Source organism: Pteropus medius, unplaced genomic scaffold (genome assembly GCF_902729225.1).
Source record: "Pteropus medius unplaced genomic scaffold, Ma_sr-lr_union100, whole genome shotgun sequence".
In the NCBI taxonomy this organism is placed as follows: domain Eukaryota; kingdom Metazoa; phylum Chordata; class Mammalia; order Chiroptera; family Pteropodidae; genus Pteropus; species Pteropus medius.
Window position 1 is genome coordinate 18,271,150 of NW_024354502.1, and position 24,889 is coordinate 18,296,038.

Sequence of the window (24,889 nt, forward strand, 5' to 3'; positions counted from 1 at the left end):
TGTGTGTGTAGAGAGAGAGGCAAGAGGAGAAAGAGAGAGAATGGATTTGCCATCCTAAGAAGCCGGACTAGTTTTGGAATAGATTTTATGCCTGTCCTGGGTATAAGGAGCATGCAGCTTGGATCAGTTCTTTTGCTCTTTGTTGAAAAGAACAAAGGAGAGAATATACATCAGTGACTGGCCACTCCTAGAAATCATGCCACAGATCTATAAACTACTGGGCCTGCTGAGTGATGCTTCGAATGTTGGTACTGCGTCAGCTTTTACAGAAAGAGCTTCTCTAAAGTGTGAAAGATTTATGTGAGTAATAATGGTTTATACTGTTCTGTTTTTTTCTCCTGGTATCTCTGCTCTTCAAAATCCATCTTTGTAAATAATTGTTTCAAGGAGTTTTGGGGGATTCAATTTCCAATAATATGAATACAGAAGTTTCTGTGTTACTACAACTTAGTACCGAAAAGTCATTTTGCTAAAACAATGATATTTTAGCAGGTTAACAAATCTTTTGGCTTAACAAAAATGCTCTCTCTTCAAAAATGCACTTGGGTATGGAAAGAAAAGGAGATTATAATAGAATCATCATGGGGATAATTCTGGAGATAGAAGACCCTTTGCCTCTCTAAACTTTGCTCTCTGCTGATGGGAATCTCACCTTTACAGCTTTCCTTTTTTCGGCCTAAGACTTTCCAGTTCTGAAAATACAAATACTTGTAGAGGGTATTTAAGCATTTCCTACTAGTCTACATCTTAATGGGAATGAGGTAGTCGATTATTTCCTGAGAAAAGAAAGGGATGAAAGAATCTGAAAATCCTTAAAGAGGATCATCTATAAAAAGGAAGGGAGCCCATTCAAAAAAAAACAACAGAAAGTGGGGACGACCTGAGAAAATTCCTCTGGTTCATAATTTTGAGTAGGACTTGCTTAGAGCATTTACTGTTTTCTCCCCACCCTCCTCCCCACATCATCCTTGCTTCTTTCAGTTTCCTCATCTAAGAAATAAAAAGTAGAGATCAGAATCCCTACTTTAAAGAGCAAATATGGTGATTAAAAAAGTTAGTAAAGTAAAAGACAGCTGGCACTCCAGCAAATGTCCATTATCCTCCTGCTGCACTGCCTGTGTCTGTTTCATTCAGCTAAAAAGATAAAACACTTTTTCCTCAAAGAATATGACAGTAAATAAACAGATATCAAAAAGATAATGTACTAGCACTATTTGTGAATTTTTTAAAAAGCTTTATGTGCCTTTTAAGCCTTTCAACTTGCCGTTTGAACCTTCATCCCCACAAAAAAGATTTCAGAAAACCTATCATCAACTAGACCAATGGCCTGGTTTAAGTTTCACTTATTTTATTTCTTTTTCCCAAACTTTTTTAATAATAGCAAAAATGTTACCATTTGTCTCTAGACCATGAAAATCTAAGTCCTAGAATCAGATTCAATTTTTAAAAATCAGAAATGTTATGGAGTAAAGATTTTAAGAAAGCAATAGTTTGTACTTTTTTGTTCTGTATAAAACAGATTTGTTTCATAACATTATAGAGATTCTCATGACCAAATCGATAATAAAAAAACATTGAATATTACTTCCTAATGAATCTGATGTTCATTAAAATAAATAATAGCAGTCAGTGCTAACTTACAATTATCCAAAAGAATAGCACTTCTAAAAATGCACATATTTGGAAGAAGCATGATCTGTCATGATATTGTCACTTTTCTCAAAGTCTGCCAAAATCCAGAAAGACTAATTCTAGGTTACAGAGTAAGAGTCTTCCAAAAACATCTGGATAAAGTGAAGCAATGATAATGAACACTGATTACGAAGAAATTTTCTTTTAGCGTATGAGTATTAAGCTCATTATACTTGTTTTACAATCTTAAACACTTATGCTATATTAATAAAAAAACAAAACAAGAAGACTAGAAACTGAACAGTGAACCTCAAGCAGAGGTAGTAAACGGGACAGTTGTCATATTAGGCTGAGAGTACAATAAATATGCTAGACAGCAAATGTATGGACACATAAAATTTCAAGGAGATTTTAATAGAAAAACCTCACATTCTCACAACAATGTTACGAAGCTTCTTGACTGGATAATCTTGATGTGATCAGTTTAGCTAGAGTAGAGAACTTGCAGAGTCTGGAAAGAACTGAAGATCAGACAGGAAGGCTGGCTGGACTTAAGTCTTATATTTTGAGATTTAAAAATTATCCAATAAAATGTTTAGGAGTCCATTTCCATACTTAGTCATTTCCTCTCTTATATCTTCAATTACTCCCTTCCATTTATGTCTAGACATACAAAAAGATTTTTCTCATTGGAGGGTAAATGTGTGGTTGGATCGCCACCTGCATCAAACTAGAATAGGGCTTGGCAAACATTTTCTGTAAAGGGCCAGATGGTAAATATTTTAAGCTTTTAGGGTCAGATGATTTCCTGTGGCAACCACTTAGCTGAGTCACTGTAGCACAAAAGTAACAATACATAAACAAACAAGTTTGGTTGTGTTCCAATAAAACTTCATCAAATAAAAAATTATTTACCAAAAAAAAAAAAAAAAGGCAGCATGGTCAAGTTTGGCCCACGGTCCATAGTCTGCCAGCCCCTGCCCTACGGCCTTTTCTTCTTTGCTTCTCTATAGCCGGTGCCTCCAATTTCTACCACCTATTTGCTCCTTAAGCCCTGATGATCTGGTCTTCACATCTTAAAAGCTAATATTTGTTGATAATTAAATTAGGTAATGCACTAAAGATGACTGATAATACATTAAAGACAGTGCATATGAAGTACTTAGCACAGTGCCTGGCACAGAGTAAGTACTAGTACATATCTGTATTTATCAAAGTAACCTTATGGTTCTCACTGCTTTTTGTCTGGTTCTCCTATCTCAAAAACACTTGTCTACCCAGTTGCCCGAGTCAGACTTTCAGAAATCAGCTATGATTCTTCTCTCTCCCTTACCTCTCATCTACCCCCTAGCCCCTTAGATTCTCTCTATCAAATCCATTCATGTCTCTCCCTCCCAATTACTACCTGGTTGGTGGTCCAGGTCGCTACTCTTGAAATGTTACTGCAAAGCTCTCCAGAAGCTTCTCCCTGCCTCTAGTCTTTTTCTCTTTGTCAAACTTATCAAAAGGTTTAGGATAAAATTTAATTTCCTAAACACGACTTTGAAGATATCCTAGGATCTGTTCTCAGCTCGACTCTCCAGTCCTGTAATCTCAACTCTATCTCTACGCTTCAGGCACACTGAACATAGTTTAGTTCCTTGAGTATGCCATACTCCCACCCCCTCTGAACACCCTTACGGATTTGTTCTGTCTGACTCTACCAAATACTCAAAGGGCTCCAACTGCTTCGAAAAAAGTTTGAAAACCGATACTTTAGCCAAATTAAATCACTGATCTTTCTCTGATATACATTCTATGTTTTTCTGAGCTTACCATAAACTACTATGGTTCGCTGCACTCCTATATCATTTCATTGAAATGCTACTTAATCTTCAAAGTCTGGATCAAATAATAAACCTTCCAAGAAGCCATCTAAAATCTCACTCCAGTCAGAAGTGATTTTTCTGAAATCTTACAGTATTTTGTATAATTGAAATGATACCTAACATATCTTCCCTAATAGATTTTAAGCTTTTTGAGATGTGTCTGTGATTTGTATAATTTTTGTATAATTTGTATAATTTTAATAGTCTATAGTACCTCCACCACACTCTTTCTTTATTAGAAACACAGTTAATCATATTGATCGAATATTTTAAATTTATAATGCTTTTAAAAAAATCAAACTGTTAAGTGCTAGTTTGATAGTCTAGTTAGAATTTTAAGCAATATTCAAATACCATGGAACTTTAACTGAGCTTAGTATATTAAAATGTCTTATTGGAAACAGAATGAAACTTAATGAAGACTCTTTTAAGAACAAAAAGAAAATTACATTAAGAAGAGATAAGGAATGACTGAGCAAACATAGAAGACCAAGAAGATAAAGCAGATTAAAACTAAATGAACTTACACAGTTCTCTTATTCAAAATGAAGCACACAGACAAATATTCTATGAAAAAGCCAGAAAAATATAAATATCTTTATAATTTTTCCTGTTTAAGTTCCTACACATTAAATGCAAAATAAATACATATTTAGGGAATACTAAATGTGATTGAGAGGGTTAAAAAGAGGAATAACACAGTATGCAAAATCTGTGAGGGAATTTTATTAAAGTTGAGATTATATAATTCACAATAATAAGGGTAATTCATATCTAAACATATGAAATATTATTCAAATAAACACAGAATGCGAACCACCTGGTCTTCGTCACTATAAGATATAAAACAAACAAAAATTTTATTGTAAGTGGGATTAAATTCTAGAACATGATTCAAAAAAAGGAGGCTGTGTAGCTTTAAAACTGTACACTGTGCTGTATGATTTGGAAGAAAGAAATATTACACTTCACTGAGGAAGAAATAAACTTTAGTTTTCCATTTCAGTTAGAAATGGACTTTCAAACATATGTATTTAGGTACATGGTATGCCATCTTTCTCATTGTTCATTACATTTACTATTTTGTTTTTAAAACACTGGTATTTTCATTTGTGTAAAGCAATTTTTATGGCCCTTATTTTTTGGGGAAAAACTTTCCAAATGAAGTAAGTCAAATGAACACAGATTCTTAAATAATCTTTGTATTTTTAAAAAGAGATCTATTTTAACACATTGCAGTACAATTGTCATTTCCAGTAAGATAATTTTACAACTGACTGGTTAAACGAAGAACTCAGTCTGCATGATAGCAAGTCAGAAACCTTTGGTCATCGATCTTCCCTTTGACACAGACAGCTCTAATTAGAGTATTTCCCTACCTCATTTCATACTTCTCTATTAGCTCTTGTCTTGCTCATTTTCTAAGCAATCATGAAGCTTCAAGTTAAAAGCAATAAATTCCTCACACACCAGAACAAAAACAAAAACTAAAACAAAATCACTCTTTGGACTAAAAGCTACAGAAATTACATTCCTATGTCAGTGCTGAACTTTAATGCCCACGAGAAGTACACCAGATTCACTTTTCCACAATTTCAACTTCAAGCATTGTCTAGGTTGAACTAGAACCTATTGCCCCTCTCCCTAGTATACACACAGTATATAAATTCAGATCTTTCACAGTTGAATTTAAATCTCTTTTCAAAGAGTCATTTGGCTTTCAATGGTTTTTAACAGAAAACACACACTGACCTCACAGGGTGATTAGTTTTCAACATATTCATAAATACAGAGATCGCCAAACCAAACACAAAGACAGAAAAGCACTATACACAACACGTAACATTTAATACCATTCAACATACATTTGTTGAAACCCTACTATGTGCAAAATATCCAACAAGAGCCAGGTGGATAAAAAGGAGCCAGATCACATCAGTATCTCCTGTGATACACTTTCATGCCACTTGGTACTTTTCTATCGAGGTGAGCTTTGTAATTTTGACTCATTATTAGTTTATTTATTGAAGCCTGTTTTTCTATGACTAGAACAAATACCATATTAAGAAGATTCCAGTTAATACTTACTTTGGTGTCCATCACAGAGTAGAAATTCAATAAATATTTACTGAATAACAATATAATGTTATATTAAGATCTTATAAGGTAGTGAAAAAGAATATCAGTTAAAATAACTCCATCTTATATTAAAAAGTTAGAAGGATTTGTCTGCTTAGAGCAGCATCAGAGAGGAAAGATGGGTTCTGTCTTAGTGATTTTAGTTTTACAAAGTCTTAGATACTAAATAGCTTTAAAAGCTCAAGGGAACCATGAGCCTTCTCATTTTTCATATGTTGGAAGAATGAGCTATCATTACTTATTAGAATTTTATACTGCCTAGCTAGGACTTTATTAAATTTTCAGCAAATATCTGCTACTGCCTCTTTGGAAATCCTCCCAGTGGGCAGCAGGAACAGGACTCAATGGAATAAAAAGCATCTAGTACCTCGATATCTCTATTCAGAGTGTATGGGAATTTCATTAAAAATGTCTTTTATCTTAAAATTGCATTTCTTTTTATACGCTGATGCTCAAAAACCTTAAAGCACTTACTTTAATGAAATTAAAAGACTTTTCCTTAGAATGTACTTCTCAGCTTACAATTAAACTCTTTAAGGCTTAGTGATTTACAGTTATTAGGCCTTTAGTGATTACTAGCATATACAATGCCTTTGGCTATTTATATCTTAAAATTATGTCTAATAAAAATAAATAAAACCTTTATTAAATTAAAGTAGTTCCCTGAGAAATTTTTATTTTGACGAGAAAGTATTTTTCCCCTAATGAGATGAAAAGAACTAATTATAAAAAGAGCTAATTCTAGCAACAGTGAGGTCATGGAAAGGGTACCAGCTTTGGAGTATACCTGTCCACCATGAAACTTCTGAGTCTCAGTTTTCTGATATGCTAAATGGGAATGCTAATGCATATACATAAAGTTATGAAAATTAAAATGAACAAGTTCTTGCTATTGCTAATTTTTTTTTTAATGACGAATAAATTCTTTTCTAAATATTATACTAGGAAAAAAGCTTATATCTTAATAACTGGTATGTACTCTCTGGTCAGATAGTATAAATTGTGAAGATTAACTTTTATTTCTACTTTGCATTGACTCCCAGGAGGCATAAAGGATGTAAATAATAATTTTTATAAAACATATCTACAGTATTTCTTGATTCTCTTCACTTTTCCATCTCCTTCCATTATTACCATATGGTAGGCAGAATGGTTCCCAAAGATGACCATGCCTTATTTTCTAGAATCTGAAAATGTTACATTTCATGGTAAAAGGCACTTTGCCGACATCATTAAGGTTAAGGACCTTAAAACAGGGAGATTATCCTGGATCATCTCAGTAGTCCCAATTTAATTACATGAGCCTTTAAAAGCAGAAAACTCTCTTGAACTGGAGAGCAGAAGAAATGTGCAGAATGAGTACTCAGGGAGACTAGAAGCACAAGAAATATTCAATGTGCTTGAAGGTGAAGGGGGCCATGAGTCTAAGGGAACAGGACCCCAGTCCTACAACGGCAAGGAGCTGAACTCTGCCAACAACCTGAATGAAGCTGGAAATGAAGTCTTCCTTTGAGCCTTCAGATAAAAGTCCCACCTAATGACACTTTGATTTTTGGTCTTGTGAGACCCAGAGCAGAGAAACCAGCTAAACTCACTCAGACTTCTGGCAGAATGGTGAATTTGCATTGTTTTAAGTTGCTAAGTTTATGGGAATTTGCTTTGGCAGCAACAGAAAACTAATATCCATTGATCAGGCCCTCATCATCTCTGCTCTAAACTAATAAAATTGTCTCTTACTCTTGATCACTAGACTTCCTCATCGACAAAATCTTTCTAACTCTGATGGTCATGACCCTGTTCCACATCCTGCAAAAGCTCCCCACTGCCAATTCCATGGCTCTAACTCTTTGGTCTGACATTAAGTTATTTTCCATCTGGCCCCGAACTCTATTGCCAGTCTCATTTCCCACTAAGTGTCAAGTACTCTCTGCTCTGTTCATACTTAAACTGCATTTCTGTATCTCTGGATCTAATATTGCTGTCTAAAATGTCCAAGCCAAGGTATCATTACAGTTTAAACATTATCTACATTTCAAGGCTCAGATCAACTGGCATCAGTGTTGAAAGTGACCATTTCTACTACTACACTAATGATAACATAATAACAGCTAAACTAACGTTAATAATATTAACAATAACAGCTGCCATTTATTAGGAATGTAGTATATGTTGGACAACATTTTAAGTGTTTTTAAAAGTGCTCATAATATCCTAATGAGGTAGGGAGATAAATTCCATTGTTTTTACAGCTGAGGAGATGGAGGTTAGAGAGGTTAAGTGACTTGTCCATGTAGAGGAGCTGGGATCCGAACTCGGGAATGCTAAAATCTGTTTTTGCCATTCTGCTACACTTACAGAATATTCTTTGTACCTCTTCCTTGTCCTTATCATGTTCCGCCTTGGTTTATATTTACTTAATCCTGCAAATAATTTCTTCTAGTAGATTTTATTATTCTTGAGCATAAAAGCTATAAGAGAGCAAAGACTATGTTTTGTCAAGTTTTGTCTTCCATAACACCTACCAAAATGCCTTCCTGAAGTGTTTACTATGAAAAAATGCATGGTAATGTTTATGCTTTAGGGAAATGATTAAAATCTCATAAGAATTCATTAGCAAATTTTTAATACTTTGAATGAATGTAATATTTATGTCTGGGAAGGGATAATGCAAGATAATTTGCATGTGTAGATGTAAATGAAGAGTTCCTTAACAACAGCTTTAAGGGTTCTATTATTCTTCCTATAAATAATAACAAAACACTAAAATATGAGATAGAAGAAACATTTGACATATGTTTATATGATCATTTATAGATTTTAGAACTTCAGTGTACCAATTTATCATATTGAGGAACAAAGTTTTCTTGTCTATAACAAAGGTGAATTGAATTAAATTGTTCATTCTTTCTAACAAATGTTGTGTATTTAGTAGATATCAACTATTATTTTAGATACTAGAGAGATTAAAATGAATGAGATACAGTTCCTCCCTTCAATAACTTTATAGACTAATCGTATTCGGACAAATACAACTAAGTAATAATACATGTTATTAATACACAGAAGACCCTTAAGAATCTGAAAAACAGGCTTATGTTTTTCTACCATAACAATCCAATTAGAAAATGGGCAAAAGACTTGAATAGACATTTACCCAAAGAAGATATACAATAAACACATAAAAAGAGGCTCAATATCACTAGTCATTAAGGACATGCAAATCTAAACTACAATGAAATATCACCTCATACATTTAGGATGACTATTATAAAAAATAACAAGTGTTGGCAAGGATGTGGAGAAATAGAAACCCTTGTATACTGTTGGTGAGAGTGTAATATGGTACAGCTACTGTGGAAAACAGTGTGGCAGGTCCTCAGAAAATTAAAAATGGAACTACCATATGATCCAGCAATTCCACCGTGAGTATAATGCCTAAAAGAATTGAAAGCAAAGTCTTGAAGAGATATTTGTACACTCATGTTCACAGCAACCTTATTCACAGTTGGTAAAAAGTGGAAGCGACTCGAATGTCCAATGACGGATAAATGGATAAACGAAATGTGCTATATGCATACAATGGGATATTAATCAACCTTAAAAAGGAAAGAAATTCTGACACATGCTCCAACATGTATGCACCTTAAGGACATTATGATACGTGAAATAATGCAGTCACAAAGGACAGATACTATACAATTTCACTTATATCAGGTACCTGGAGTAGTCGCATTCAGAGACAGAAAATAGAACGGTGGTTGCCAGAAGTGGAAGGAAAAGGCAAGTGAAGAGTTGCTGTTTAATGGATGCAAAGTTTCAGTTTGCAAGATGGAAAGAGTTCTGAAGATGGATGGTGACGGTTGCACATAATGTGCAGGTGTTGAATGCCAATAAACTGTATACTTAAGAATGGTTAAGGTGGTTAAGTTTTACATTTTATATGTTTTACTACAATTAAAAAAATAAAAAATAAGGTTTCTTTAAAGAACAAATGATATAAAATTCAATTAAAATTCAAGAAATGCTAAGTTAATTTCCATTAACAAAACTGCTATCTTTCTTAGCTACTTGCTGATCCTAGCTTGCTATAGAAGTACTTTAATTCATAATATGTTAACAGCTTTTACGTACAAGAAATATTTTGTTTTTCTCACCTATAATATTTGAATCACATGAACTTATTAGCAAATGACAAGTGGTGGCATGACTAGTAATACTTATATTAATAATAGCTGATAGTATTAAAATTAATAATGGATGATAATCATACCATAATATCAAAAATGAGAAATATGCCTAAATTTAGAGTTAAAGGCACAGTTTTGTAAAATATGGTATATATCCTGTAGTGTTAGTCTGAGATTTCTAATAACATGAAAAGACAATATTACTATTTAACATTTCAATTATTCTTCATTATTACAAAGTTCTCTGTTAACTGGCCTGTAAATTCAATAAATATTCACTTACAACTATTATATACTAGAAAAGTGGTTTTAAGCCTTATAGAATTACATACTAGGCCAATTGTTTTAAGTCTTTTAAAATATCACCTCCCCTCCATTTCAGTAAAGTATTATTTATAAATGACACATACATCCTACTATACTTTTATAATACATAAAATATATAAAACATTTTTAAAGACTAAAATGCAATAAATATTTGCAAAAACTTTATTTCTAATGGAAAGACTTTAAAGTCTCAAGAAAAATGTTTGAAGTGACATGCAGTAAAATTTTCAAAAATATGGGTTTTCTTACTAAACCTGTTTCCTCTTTTTCCTGAGCACTCCCTAGACTATATTTCCCAACTTCTTATTTTCCAGTATCGGCCTTGCAACTGAGTTGCAATCAATGAAATACAAGAGGTGGCTTTACTGTTTCCACTTGCTCATAAAAACTTCCCATGTGCTGGCTGAATAGGGAGGGCTCCAAGGCCACAGATGAATAGAGCCTCAAATCCTGAATGACCACAAGGAAGGCCACCCGTTCAAATGGGAATAACTGCACTGGATTGACATTTGCTCAATAAATAAACATTTTATATTAACTTTTCAAGGATTCTATATTACAGCATCTGGCATTATGCTAGCTAATACGTAGAGCAATTTAAAGGTCTGCTTCCAAATTCAGTTTTCTCATTCTTAGTTTTAATGGTATCATAGTTGAAAAAGAAACTTCACAAAGACATATTACAGACCATATAAAGTATAAATGCAGAGTAATCATGGTGGATGTGGTAGTGGATATAAATCTTTATCATACTGATCTTCCTGATAACTGAAGCTTTTGGTGAGCTTCTTGTCAGATCTTAGAGGGCCACTGTACCTACTTCATCAATGGCTGATGAAGACAGAAGCAGAAGTTTCAGGTCTACCTTTTTTGTGTAACTGCAATATTAGTATTACACTGAATCGACAGTTCATTGCAGGAATCTTTTTAAGACCCTTGACCATTTTCTGATGGTTAATTAAGCTAACATCTGAGAAAGGCAATGAAAGACATGACATCCAAACCAAATGAACCAACATTTGACATCCTTGGTAAAGCTGAGAACACCACAGAGAAGCTATATATTAAATATTAGTAATGCTTAATATTCTTTTTGTCTTTTAAATTAAAAAATAAAAATAAGTTTACCATTTTCTTTCTATTCCTCAGAGAATTTAATCATGCACCCCAAGGAGTACATGGGCCTTTTATTGATGATCACTATATCTGAAACTATATCAGAAACTAAAAGTATATATAAAATAAGAGTTTAGCCAGTAGATAGATAAATAAAAAATAAATGATTACAGTTACTAGATGTTATAATTAGACTAAATGTAAAGTTTTTTGTGAACTTAGAAATTATTACAAGGTGAAAAGAGCCCAGGTCATAACACCTGATTTCCACTGCAGCTCTGGATCCAAAGCTCTTTCACCTATTCAGTGTTTCCCAAGTATCCCCTCTCACACGAAAAACACAAAACTCTTCTTTTTACTCCATCTCTTCCAAACTACAGTCTTTTTTCTGTATTTACTTTTTTAAGTCAAAATCCTAGAAAGTTACTTTTATCTGTACCATCCAACACAGTAGTCACTAGTCTTATTTGCCTATTTAAATTTAAGTTAATTTAGTTAAAAATGTAAAAAACAAAAACTCAGTTACCTAGTCACACTAGCCACATCTCAAGTGCTCAAGAGCCGCATATGGCTAGTGCCACCATGTTGTCTTGGACAGTGCAGTCAGAGGACACTGCCATCATTGCCAAAAGTTCTATTGGGCAGTGCTGGTCTAGACCATAATAGAATAGTATAACAGAAGTGTCCAGATCCATACTGCCTAGATTAAAGTCCCAACTTTTACCCTTATGAGCTAGGTGAACATGGAGAAGTCATTTCTCCACCACTGCAAAGTTTGTCAAGATTTACCAAATTCCTCCCTCTTGCCAAATCCAATAGTCAATTCTCAGTCTTCATCATACTTGACTTATCAGAAATACTTGACATGGCTGATCATCTTTCTTAAAATATTTTCTTTGTTTGGTTTCCAAGATACCATACTCTTCTATTCTTCTTCTTTAAAGGACTCCTCTCTCTTAAGTCTCCTTTGATGGATTCTCTTCCTGACTGCTAAATACTTTGTTGAAGTATCCCAGGGCACAGTCTTTAGCTTTCTTCTTGATTCAAGTTATCCTAAGTAATCTAATCCATTGCCATGGGTTAAATACTACCTGCTGATTACTCCCAAATAATATCTTTAGTCTTGACCTGCTAACATCTAGACTCATTTCCAAACTAACAATATAATAACTACACTTAGATGTCTAATGGCCATCTCAAAATCAACATGTCTAAAATAGAATTCTTGATTCTCCTGTAAGGCTGAACTAGCCATTGATGTGTTACATCTACAAAGTGATTTTTAAGTTTTCAAAGCATTTTCTTATACATTTAAAAATATTATCTTTATAAAAATCATGTTGGGACAGCTGGTGTTAATTCTATCTGTCATATGAACATTCTGTGACTCAGAAATGTTAGGTAGGTTTTTAAAGAAGTCATAGTTGATATCTTACACAATCCAGAGGAAGCAATATAATCTGAGCCTCCTTATTCTTTCTGTATGCTTTCTATTATGCCTCACAAGTCATATTTAATCTTTAGAAACAGTGAGTTTCTAATCTTTAGAAAGGTGAGTTTCCAATTAACAGTAAAAAGAGCATACAAAACAGCATGGTGGGAGGTATCACATTACCTGATATCAAACTATACTACAAGTCTATAGTACTCAAAACAGCATGGTACTGGTATAAAAACAGATATATTGATTAATGGAACAGAACAGAGAGACCAGAAATAAATCCATATCTGTATGCTCATTTAATACATGACAAAGGAAGCAAGAACATACAATGCGTATAGGGAGTCTCTTCAATAAATGGTGTTGGCAAAACTGGACAGATACATACAAAAAAAGAAAAGAAAAAAAAGAAACAGGATCACCTTCTTGCACCACATACAAGAATAGACTCAAAATGGATTAAAGACTTAAATGTAAGACCCCAAAACCATAAAACTTGTAGAAGAAAACATAGGCAGTAAACTCTCTGATATTGCTACTAGTAATTTCTTTTTGGCTATATCTCCTCAGATAAGAAAACAAACAAACAAATAAACAAGTGGGACTACGTCAAACTAAAAAGGGTTTACACAGCAAAGGAAACCATCAACAAAACAAAAAGACCACCTACTGAATGGGAGAAGATATTTGCTTATGACACATCTGACAAGGGGTCAATATCCAAAATATATGAAGAACTCATACAACTCAACAACAAAAAAACAAACAATTCAATTAAAAAATGGGCAGAGACCTGAACTGATATTTCTCCAAAGAGGAAATACAGATGGCCAATAGACCTATGAAAAGATGCTCAAGGTCACTAATCATCAGAGAAATGCAAATTAAAACCACAATGAGATATCACCTCACATTGTTAGAATGGCTGTCATCAATAAATCAAAGAACAACAAATGTTGGCGAGGATGTGGAGAAAAGGGAACTCTCAAACACTGTTGGTGGGATTGCAAATAGGTACAAATGGAAAACAGTTTGGAGGTTCCTCAAAAATTAAAAATGGATCTACCTTTTGACCCAACAATTGCACTTCTGGGTATTAATCCGTGGAAAACCAAAACAATAATCCGTAAAGATCTATGCATCCTTATGTTCATGGCAGCACCATTTATAATAGCCAAGATTTGGAAGCAACCTAAATGCCCATCAACAGACGACTGGATAAAGAAGTATGGTTCATACATACGATGGAATATTACTCAGCCATAAAATAAAATCCTACCATTTGCAATGACACGGATGGACCTAGAGGTTATTATGCTGAGTGAAATATGACAGACAAAGATAAATACCCTATGATTTCACTTATATGTGGAATCTAAGGAACAAAAAGAAAAAAACTCATCAAAAACAGACTCACAAATATGAAGGACAATCTGGTGATGGCCGGGGGGAAGCGGGTGCAGGCCTGGGAGAAAGCAGCGAAGGGTTAAAGAAGTACAAATTAGTAGTTGATAGATGGTCACAGGGATGGGGAGCACAGCATAGGGAATGCAGTCAGCAGTAATGTAATGGTTGTGTGTAGAGCCAGAGGGAAGATAGAGTAATCAGGGGAACTGTTTCATAAACTACATGTATGTCTAACCAATGTATTGTATACTTGATACTAATAATAAAATAAAATTTAAAAAAACTTCTTTCCACTCAGAAACATCAGAAATAGTACAAAGGCAAATTATAGATTGGGAAAAGATACTTGCATCACATAAAACCATCAAAATTTTCATATCCAGATTATAAAATCAAGTCCTACAGTTCAACGAAAGATAATCAATAGAAGGATATGTGAAAGAATTGAACTAGAATTTCATAAAAGAATACTCGAATGACCAATAAGTACATGCAAAGGTGCTCAATTTCATTTAATTATATGGGAAATATCAATTTAAACTGTATGAGACCATTTCATGCTCCTCAGATTAGCGAAAGTTCCAAAGTGACAGTACCAAAGATCAATAGGGATGTGAAACAACAGGGCCTCTTATACTCTGCTGAACCTAAAATTTCTCTAAGAACTAAAGTTTCTATCAAAAAAAAAAAAAATCATGGCAGAAGAAAAGAGATATAACTTAGCTGCCATGTATATTGGCCAATACAACTTTATAAATACTTTCTCCCTTGCCAATTTTGTTTGCATGTAATGACTATGATATCATCAAGAATAATTTTGCAATTCTTCAGAAGGCAAGTAAGTAGTCTTGTCTGGTTTAAAATCTATACTGGTGCAATGATATTTATTTTTACAATAATAAACACCGTGTCAGAAATTTGAAAACATGATTCATTAAATGATAAATCTGTAATAATCACATGTAGATCACTACACAGAGTCTAGGAAAATCAGGAGAATACTAAATAAATATTTGAAAATGCAAACATGCTAGTTAAAAATGTATTTCTTGGTTTTAGGTAAGTTACTTTATATATCTTATGTATTTATGTCTAAACAAAGGATCTACTACAAGATTCAACATCATAAAAATAATTCAGTACTTTAGGTAATGTTATCACAGTTTAAATAGTAAATTTGAAGATTTCGGTTTTAAATACTGTTGGAGCTTGCAATTGCAATTTTTTTCTTTAGAAAACATAAAAATCTTACTTAAATACATACTCATATACACAGTAATATAAAATTTAGAAACCCATTGAAATTTTGGAGTTCAATAATTGCAAAAAAATCTGTTTGCTATTCTACAGGTAAACACGGACTAGAATATGAGAGAGTTGAGAGATATTATGAAGTCAACAGATCAAAGCTATTAGGTAGATAAGTAGAAAAATTGCATATTTTAAGAATGATTAAAATCTCAGCCATTATAATGTCACTGAATATTAATGAAAACGATGACAAAAAGGAATACTTTATTTTCTGCTATGCTATATATACAGAGTGGAGGAACAAGATATGATATAAGGAATAAGACTACAATTCTTAAATCCGCCAACATCATAATGTTTTTGAAGATTAAAAACCTATTAACTACTTATACATAAAAACCAAATCAATATTGTTACAGAATCTCAGTGTATGATCCACAGATATATATTTTTTCAATAAAAATGTTATCAAAGGAAGATATATAGGATATTTATGCCAATATTGTAAAGACATGAAACTTCATTCAGAAATACTGACCATTCTCGTCTTGAACTCGTCTATACTCTTAGCTTCTGTGACAGTATTTTCTCATAGTTTTTGTCCTTTCCTCGGGGTCGTTCCTTCTCGGACTCCTTCATGGGTTCAGGACTCATCCTGCTTCCTCTTCCCCCCCAAATATCCCTTCTTTTATACTTCTAATATCCATTAATAGCACTATGATCACCCACCAAGTGATACAAACCAGAAATATAGAAATCATCTTAGAATTCTCTCCTTTGTCCCCTATCTAATGAGTCATTAAATCAAATGATTGACTGCTAATTTTGCTCTTTAAAATTTTCCCTGAAACTATCACCCTCTCTCTATCTTTATTACAACTGACTTAATTCAGGTCCATTCAGGCTCTTATCTCCTATCTGAATTATTGTATTACATTGCTAATTCGTCCTAAAATACTCTTTACCAGATGCTGACTGAATTTAATTCTTTATTGCAGCCCTGCTAGAATATAAGCTCTAAGAGAAGGATCTCTTGTCTTGCATTCTTTAGGATAGTACCTGGCATATGGTAGAAGTTCAAAAACGACTTGTTAGATAAACAAATGGCAGCCTAAAAGTTCTAAAAAGTATATATTATGCGAATCTGACTATGTAAATCCTCTACTGATACCCTTTAAAACTTCCTATAACCTATAAATTAATATGATCTACAGGACTCTCCATGATTTGGTCTCTACTCATCTATCAGCCTCATCTCTGGCCACATTCAGTCCAGCATTTTATGGTAAAATCATACCTAAATGCCTATCATTCCTGTACATACAATGCCTCCATGTCTTTGTTCATTATAGTTTTTTTAAGTTTTCTATTTGGAATACCATTCAAACTGTCCTTTACCTGGTTAGTAATTACTCTTTTTTCAGGTCTTAAATCAGGTATCATCACCTCCAGCTATTCACTCCTAGAATTCCAGGTTGGATCAGATGGCCTTCCTCTGGGCACCTAGTATATTTTCTATGCAATTCTAGTTTTACCACTGATATATGAACTTGAAGCAATCTGTTTAAGTATCTATCTTTTGCTAGATTATAAGCAACTCAGCTTATAAGTGATTCCTTATTCATCTTTGTTTTCCATGTGTGCGGCACATAGTAAGTGCTCGATATTTGTCAAAAAACTCCTGAATGAATAAAATTAATTATTTAGTTTAATATCACACATATTCTCTAACTTATAGTCTTATTAATGTCTGTTTTAGGTTCTTAATTTTTTTAATTTTATAGTTTATAAGTTTTAAAGAGAAAAGTGCAATAAAGTTCTAACTGCCAGAGAAATATAAAAAACAATTTCAAAAGGTCCACATTTATGGTATTAACACAACAGAGTTAATTATGTATAAATATTAGCAATTTAAAATATCATTTAAATAAGACCTTTATGTTCATAAATTTCTATTTTTATATTAAAATGAAAAATAACATTTTGACATACCAAATCAAAATTTCCTATAACAATAATCACATTAAATATAGTGAGTTACAACCAAGTTATAAGAAATACCATCAAATAACTATTTCGACATGATATTATTATATATGCAAGGCGCAAATTCCAGTATTACTGTTATAGTTTGTAAAATCAAGATCAGCCAGGTCCAGGAATTAATGTATCTTTAAATATTTTTTTGTTGCACATTTAAGTCTTGACTTTTGTGTACAAGAACCTTAGTTTTCAAACATAAACGAGATTTAATCCACTTGCCTATAATTTATTTGCTGTAAAGGAAACACCATATTACATGGTTTTGTTTGTTCAGTAGAAGATATGCTATTATTTCCAAGATACCAGGGATTTAATGTTTAATTATCAACACCCATTTGAAAAAAGACATTGCTTTGACTCACAAATTTCTTAATTGCTAATAGTGGTTTTTCTGAGTAGGAGTGTTGTATCTAATTTATTTTTGCAGATGTGGTTTAGCAACTGAATTTTAAATTAGCAAAGCTTTGAATATCTTCACTGTCAGCAGAAAATTCTTCCATCCCTGCTGCTGGAGAATATCGTTGCTTGAAGTTTTAACAAAGAAGTAGAACTGTAGTGAGAAAACTGATACTACTGGTAAATGCTGCTTACAAACTGAAAAAGAAGTTAGGTTGTCAGCAATAAAAATAGTATTCACACAAAATATGAGGTGCCATCTTCATCACCATACCTTGCGGGGAATGAAAATTAATCTGGCTGGTTCCAACTTGAGGAACCTAAAGAGAAGCAAATAACTCACAGATCAGAGCGCGGTTATGAAGGACCAGCAGCTGGCAGTCAGGGGACCCACAGCTGAGCCCCTCCCTGAGGAGGAAAGATACTGAACACATTTCAAGAACAGCGGCCAAGGTTAACTTTAAAGCAGGTTCATTTATCACTGGAAAACAAAGTCACTTAAAAAGTTTTCAGAAAAGTTGACTTAAAGTGCCCCTTTCTCTCTGGAACATGCCATTATCCACATATTACTGTAACAAAATGAGTGAGAGAAAAGAATACGTATTTTAATCATGACTCAAATACGAAGTCAAAAGTAGCATAAAAATGCCTACCCGTCTGGCTGAGCTGAGAAGCGCTGCGACTTTTCCGGGAGAGACCAACAATAGCTACCATTTTGGCCCCAATGCTGGAGCGCCGCTTTTTGCCGCTGGTGCCCAAGGCGCCCACTGCAGTGTCCGACTGGCTGCCGTCGTTCTTCTCCAGCGAGCACATGTCCCCGCTGATGCTGGTGCTCTTAGTCATGTTCTTCCCCGAGACGCCCATTTGTCTGCTCTGCATTTTGGACGTAAAGACACTGTAGGCCGATGGGTCGTTAAAAGTGAAGACAAGAGTAAAAAGGGAAAGACAGAAAAGGTATTTTAGATGAAACATCTGGAACATAATTAAGTTATGTCATTTATTTATGGAACATATTTTTAGGATTAAAAAATTTCGAATACCATGGTCTTGAATGGGCCTTATTATTCAAGGCCAACCGTAACTCAACTATAGAAAAACAGACTTATGATTTTATTTCTGCTGTCAAAGAAGACAGTAGTTTGTATGGTCACAGGAAAAAAATATTCACAAGGAAAAGGTTTCCAAAAGCATTTTTCTCCAATTTGCTTTACTATTGCTTTTAAAAAGAAATTAGTCGAGTGGTAAATTTTTACAAAAAATGGCAAACCATTACAGCATCCATTGCTAAAAGTGACCTTTTAAAATAAGTTTTTTTATTTTATGAAAAACCTAATAAGATTTATCTAATAGCAGTTAAATTTTCTCACAGGGATTGATGTTTTCATTAGCTTTGAATTAAAAATGATTTATTTCACTTTATATAATTTCATATTTATCGATGTAGTCTATATTCCAAAAATAAAGAAAAAAAGATTTTCCTCTTGCATTTATTTGAAAAAAAATCATCAGTTTTCTACACAATATGGTCAGAAAGTAATCAATGAGTAAAGGAAGCACGTGGGCTGATGGATGAGCTACTGCTAGACTAACACTGTGAATGGTAGTAATCAGAAAAAGGACTTTGGTTTTTTCTGATTACTGGGGTGTGGTAGGAGGTATGTCAGGGGGTGAAGAATCTGGAGGCAGCTGGCCTCATAAACCTGGAAAAATGTGAAGGAAGCAGCCTGCTTTGCAGAAACAGGAAGACTTATTTACATATTGCCAATTTTTGACTCAGTATTGGGAAGTCATAGTTTCTCCTTTAATTTGCTTCTGATAATCTGCTAAAAGGCTAGGACCACTTGTTAATTTCATTAATGTATGTACATTTTCTCCAAGTATTTAAAAGGGGAAAGGCTAAATGTGATATTTTAAAAAATATACAGTAAAGTGTACTATTTTTATCCTTCACATTAGTTTCAAGGAGAAATGAGGCATAAATAGGCTGAGGGGGAGGGTGGGAGGGAGAGAAAAGAAAGAACAAGGTATATACTTCTACAAACCCTAAATTAATCATATTTAAGCTTGATTGATCTTGCTATTCTTCAATAAGCAACAATAGAATAAAAGTGTTTTGGAGACAAACATGGGCTTGAATCCCAGCTTTGTGGCTACTTAACTGACTTCTTTCAGAAGAGTTAATTGCTCTACTCTGAGCCTCAGTTTCCTCATTTAGAAAATCAGAATATTTTATTTTACCTTTTTATTTTTAAAAACAGAGATAATATGTCTAAAGTAAAAGTTCAATACATGAAAATTATAATAATTATTATTAGGGAATATGGAAAATAAGGCCCTTCAACATGTATTATAACTGCTTAACAGCACCAATAGAAATATTTGTAATTATAAATTTAAATTTGAAATTTTTGAAATTAAAATGTCGAATAGTTTTCACATAGCCATTGTTATATAACGGAGAGTCGACTGCATTGAGTCAGGAATTCTGGGTTCGCTCTTTGGCTTTACTGACTGATCTTGAGAGAGTTATTTCCCTTTCTAGAACTTAGTTTCCTCATTTAATAAGTGAGAAAACATAAGTAAAGCACCAAGCAGAATGCAAGACACATGAGAGCTCCACAAATTATTCTCTTCATTTTACCCATTATCGTCAACCACCATCATGCATCATCATCATCTCTTTAGCATCCATTAAACATCTTGAAATGGAATATCTATAAGGTCTCCCCTTTAACTATTAAATGCTTTGCTCTTCTAGATATCTCTTGTTCCATGGATTCTGAGCAAATAGACACAGAAATACAACCTAGGATTTCAGTCTGCTGTCATTAAAGAAGGCATGGCACAGTATAGAAAAGTCAAAGTTTGATCGAGACTAAGGCTCCGAAAATAACATATGCCAGCAGTCACAGTAACTTAGTGCTCCTGTTATATAGAAATTTTTATTCCAAACATATATTTTCTACAACCAAAAAGCCACTCAATCTATTACCTACCAAGGAAGTCAAAGATATACTCACAAAATATTGCTTATTGTACTATGTGATCTTTGTATTTTAATTTTCATGATTGGATACAAAAGGCAAAAAAAAAAAATCTTGGCCTAAATCAAGCAGGACACAGTAAAATACTAACTGGAACTGATAAATTAGTATGTAGATAAATATTTTAATTACCATTAGGTTTTAAAGAAATATACTTCTCTTCAATCTAACAGCATTATCTACAAAAGGGTTATTAAAAGTTTTATAAGATGGGTTTACTTTTCATGTCCTTAAAACTTAGACATCACCAGGGATGAGTTTACAAATAGTTGCCCTGAGGCTGCTGTATTTTGAGGGGAGGGAGACCCAGGTGAGGGTGTCACTACTGGTTTTCTTTCCTTTCCTCACTGGACAGTCACCTAAAACTACAGGCAATTAATGTTGTGAGTAAATAAGCTATCAACCATAATTTCTGAAGTTTTGGGACTCTTAATTTATGGAACACTTAGTAATGACTCTGCAAACATGGGTGATCATTTGGAATGGTTAAGGAAGCAAAGACCCATTACATTATTAATTACTTTAAAAGAAAAAATCTGTAAGTCTAGTAATATGGTAAGTCTCCAATATTGCTGGTGGGAGTCTCAGTGATAAATTTCTAAAGGGCAATTTGACAATATGTTTCAAAAGCTTTAAAAAATGCCTCCTTTTTAATGTATCAATTCTACTTTCAGGATTTAACCTAAGAGAAAACTTAGCAAGATTTAGTACAGATTCAGCAGAAATGATATTTATTGAAGAATTGATTGTAATAGCAAAACACATACACACACACAAGGAAAACCCCATAGGTATCTAACAGTAGAGAGTGTTTAAGTAAGTTATGTTCATCAATAGAATAGAATGTACCTTTGAAAATGCTGTTGTAAATAAATATTTATTGACATAAAATATGTTCTTGATATGGGGGAAGGGTGACAGGAAGCAGATCTTTGCGGCTTAGCTTTGGCTGGCACACATACCAAATACGGATTTACCCTAATGCTAGGGGACACAAATTCAAATGCTAGAGGCTATCCAGTGGCACACACACATAAAAATAAAACAAACAAACCAAAAAAACCCACACCAAACAACAACGGCAACAACAACCACCACCAAAAGAAAATAAAATAAAAAGAAAGAAACATCTCTTGTTAAAGTAAGTAGTTCAGGGAATCTGGGTTTATGAGATAATCTACTAGTCACCCATGTAATTGAAGAATAAAGAGAACATAAAGAAAAGTAAACTTAAATGTTCAGAAGTTTATATTCTTAGCGGGAAAATTATAAATCCACATAGCAGAAGATCTGGAAGGATATACTGTGAACAGTGTGCTAAAAATAGTTTTAATTTTTTCTGGATGGTAATTATGCTTTAAAAAATGTTCTTTTTTCCTATTTTGTTTTTTCCAAAATGAACCTAAAAGGAATTGGCAATAAGAAAAAAATAAAGCGGACAAATGAAAAGAGTAATCAAGGACCAACATTCCTTTTACCTTTGCATAGGTCAAGCTATTCAATACATTCCCCATGTTAAAGGTATAGCATGACTTTCACGCTAATTCTGAGTTTACTGAATAATAATATTGGGTGTTGACGTAAGATGCTCAGCTCCAGAAAGAGACAGTGTTTCTACAGTGTTTCTACATTTATAAATATTATTTTACACATATTTTCTAATTTTGGCTTTAGACAAATACTGAAAAACTGTATCTTCGGTATTCTCAAAGTAAAATTGCCAATGCAAGTTATCTATCTTATGACATAATTATAGTTGTTGAAAGTTGCATCCTGAAAGATTTTTAAAAAGGCGAATCTACTATTGTCAACCATTAGTAGAAAGGTAATGAAAGGTAAGTGAAATATTTTCAAATATTCCCTAAAGTCTTAAATAGCTTATCAGAGATTAAAAGAGTATGTGATTACATGAAGGCTACAGGCCATAGGGCCAAAAGCATTAATTAGTGAATGAACAGAGTTAAGTGATTGGCTGTTAAGATAAATAGTAAACACATGACAAAGACAAATTCTGAGTTTGTGAGAGTATTAGCATAAAAGCAGCACTGTAAATAAAATATATAGTCATGTCAAAATGATATTTCATCTTATTGAGAGTTGGGAACATGTTTAGAAGAGAACTTACCCAAGGAATTAGAGATTGAGGTGATTCAAAAATTTTGTGGATAGAGATACAAAAGGCCTAGCAGCTAACACAATGGAGCATGAGAATGGCAGCACAGGAACAGAAAAGACACATGGATAGCAAGTAGGCAGAGATAATTCTAGGAGTGGAAGTACTGAAACATCTTGGGCTTGGAAGTGGTGCTAGGGAAGGCTTGTAGAGCTCAAAAGTTAGAAGACAATAGTAATAATGGTAAAGTAGGAAAAAACCCAGCGAGGCTGACCAAGCTCCCAAACATTATGGCATCTTGAAAGGCTTAAATTCCTTTCCCCTCCCTCTGCTGTCTTCCTGGAGGTAGGTACCAAGAGTTATCTATCAGCAAGATAACTTGCTTGTACAGTTGCCAGTCAGTGGGCTGACGTCTGGGTTTTTAAAGTGCCATTTCTGGCATAGTCCTTGCTCTGTGTGTGTGTGTGTGTGTAACAAACCCTGCTTCTGTCTAAAACTCCCCTAATTAAGAAATTTCTGTATATTAAATACTTCTCCTTTCCTAAAATGTGGACGTTGAAATTATTATTACCCTAATTTATGATTTAATAAGCTTTGTTTCTCTTACTCAAATGACCATCTATAATTTTAGGCTAGTAAAGTAGTAATCATTTATTCAACCAAAGTTTATTGAACATCTATCTCTATAAATATGGGATACAAAAATGATATGACATAGTCTCTTTTAATTTACTGGCAAGTAGCATGTCAAAGGCAAATATGGCTGCATAAGAACGTCTTAGTTTATAATTGAAATTTCAATGTCAAGAAACCCTAATTAAGTTAAACATTCAAGAAAACGTCTCTCTCTCTGACAAGTATGTGAAAACTGAGTTTCTATTGCTAATTCCTTGATTTCTGGAGATGACAAATTTAAAACTTAGTATTTTTAACATTATTGCAGGTACTATATATAAATGCATTCTATCGACATACTATAATGTATTAGGGTAGTATCTAAATATATTGGAGGCTGTGTATGTATATGTGTGTCTATGCCACAAAGTTGAGGACCAGTTTTAGGAATGTCTTGGTGGTTACAGAGGATGTCGCTGCTTAGTTAGGATAGTTTAAGGAGCACCAGGAAGACCTACAATCTCCAAAATTCCTTTCCCAACAGCTTCCTAGTGACTAAAATTCCACTATATTATCACAATTTCTAGATCCAAAACCACATTGCTAATGGTTTACCAGAAAAGTTTCTTTTACTCATTGGGCCTCATTTTCCTAAGCTAGCATATGAGGACATTAGAGACCAGTATTAAGGTACGTTTAACCTCCAAATTTTTATGACTATAATACTTCTGTTAATTTATTTTTTTAAAATTAATTCCTTTCAAATCTCATGGTTCTTTTTCTTTCTTTTAAATCCAGTTTTGCCTATTGCTCTCCACAATTTTCCTCAGTACATGATTTTTAAGCAATAACATCTCTCCCTTCACAAGTTTCCAGAATATACTCCATAATTCTAACCCAACAGTACAATGTGTGCCTAATCCCCTTAAGTTTTTCTATTGTCTTGTTAGGAAGCTAAGTCAGATATGAGTGACAGGAAACAAAGGATTAGAAGTCCAGCTTAGAGACCGCCCAGAGAACACCCCAAAAGTAGTAGAATTCTAGATACGCACATGCGCACTAAGTAAAGTGTTATATAGCAGCCAAGTGTCAATCAAAATGACCTCACCTAGGAATGCCTTTGGAACCACCCAACATGGCCCAAATATAATGCAGACATTCCCACTTCTGGCCATTTTGTGTTGGTTATGATGTTTGTTGTTATAGCATTCTGTTATAGCTCTTCGTTGAAACATGTGCCTCTTGGGGCATGCTTTGTCTTTCTAAAATATACTTTTAATAAATCTTTTCTAAATCTCACTGACCTGTGA

The 24,889-nt window shown here is 33.6% G+C and overlaps 1 protein-coding gene across 22 annotated transcripts in view; it reads right to left on the reverse strand.

Annotated features, from left to right (window-relative positions):
- The window catches only part of RIMS2 (regulating synaptic membrane exocytosis 2), a 548,506-nt gene that overhangs the window by 65,187 nt on the left and 458,430 nt on the right, over window positions 1-24,889 (reverse strand). For all 22 annotated transcript variants that reach the window (XM_039854030.1, XM_039854006.1, XM_039854009.1 and 19 more), the window contains one exon: window positions 18,461-18,702. In XM_039854030.1, coding sequence (XP_039709964.1) covers window positions 18,461-18,702 — 242 coding nt within the window. The remainder of the gene's footprint in view (window positions 1-18,460; window positions 18,703-24,889) is intronic.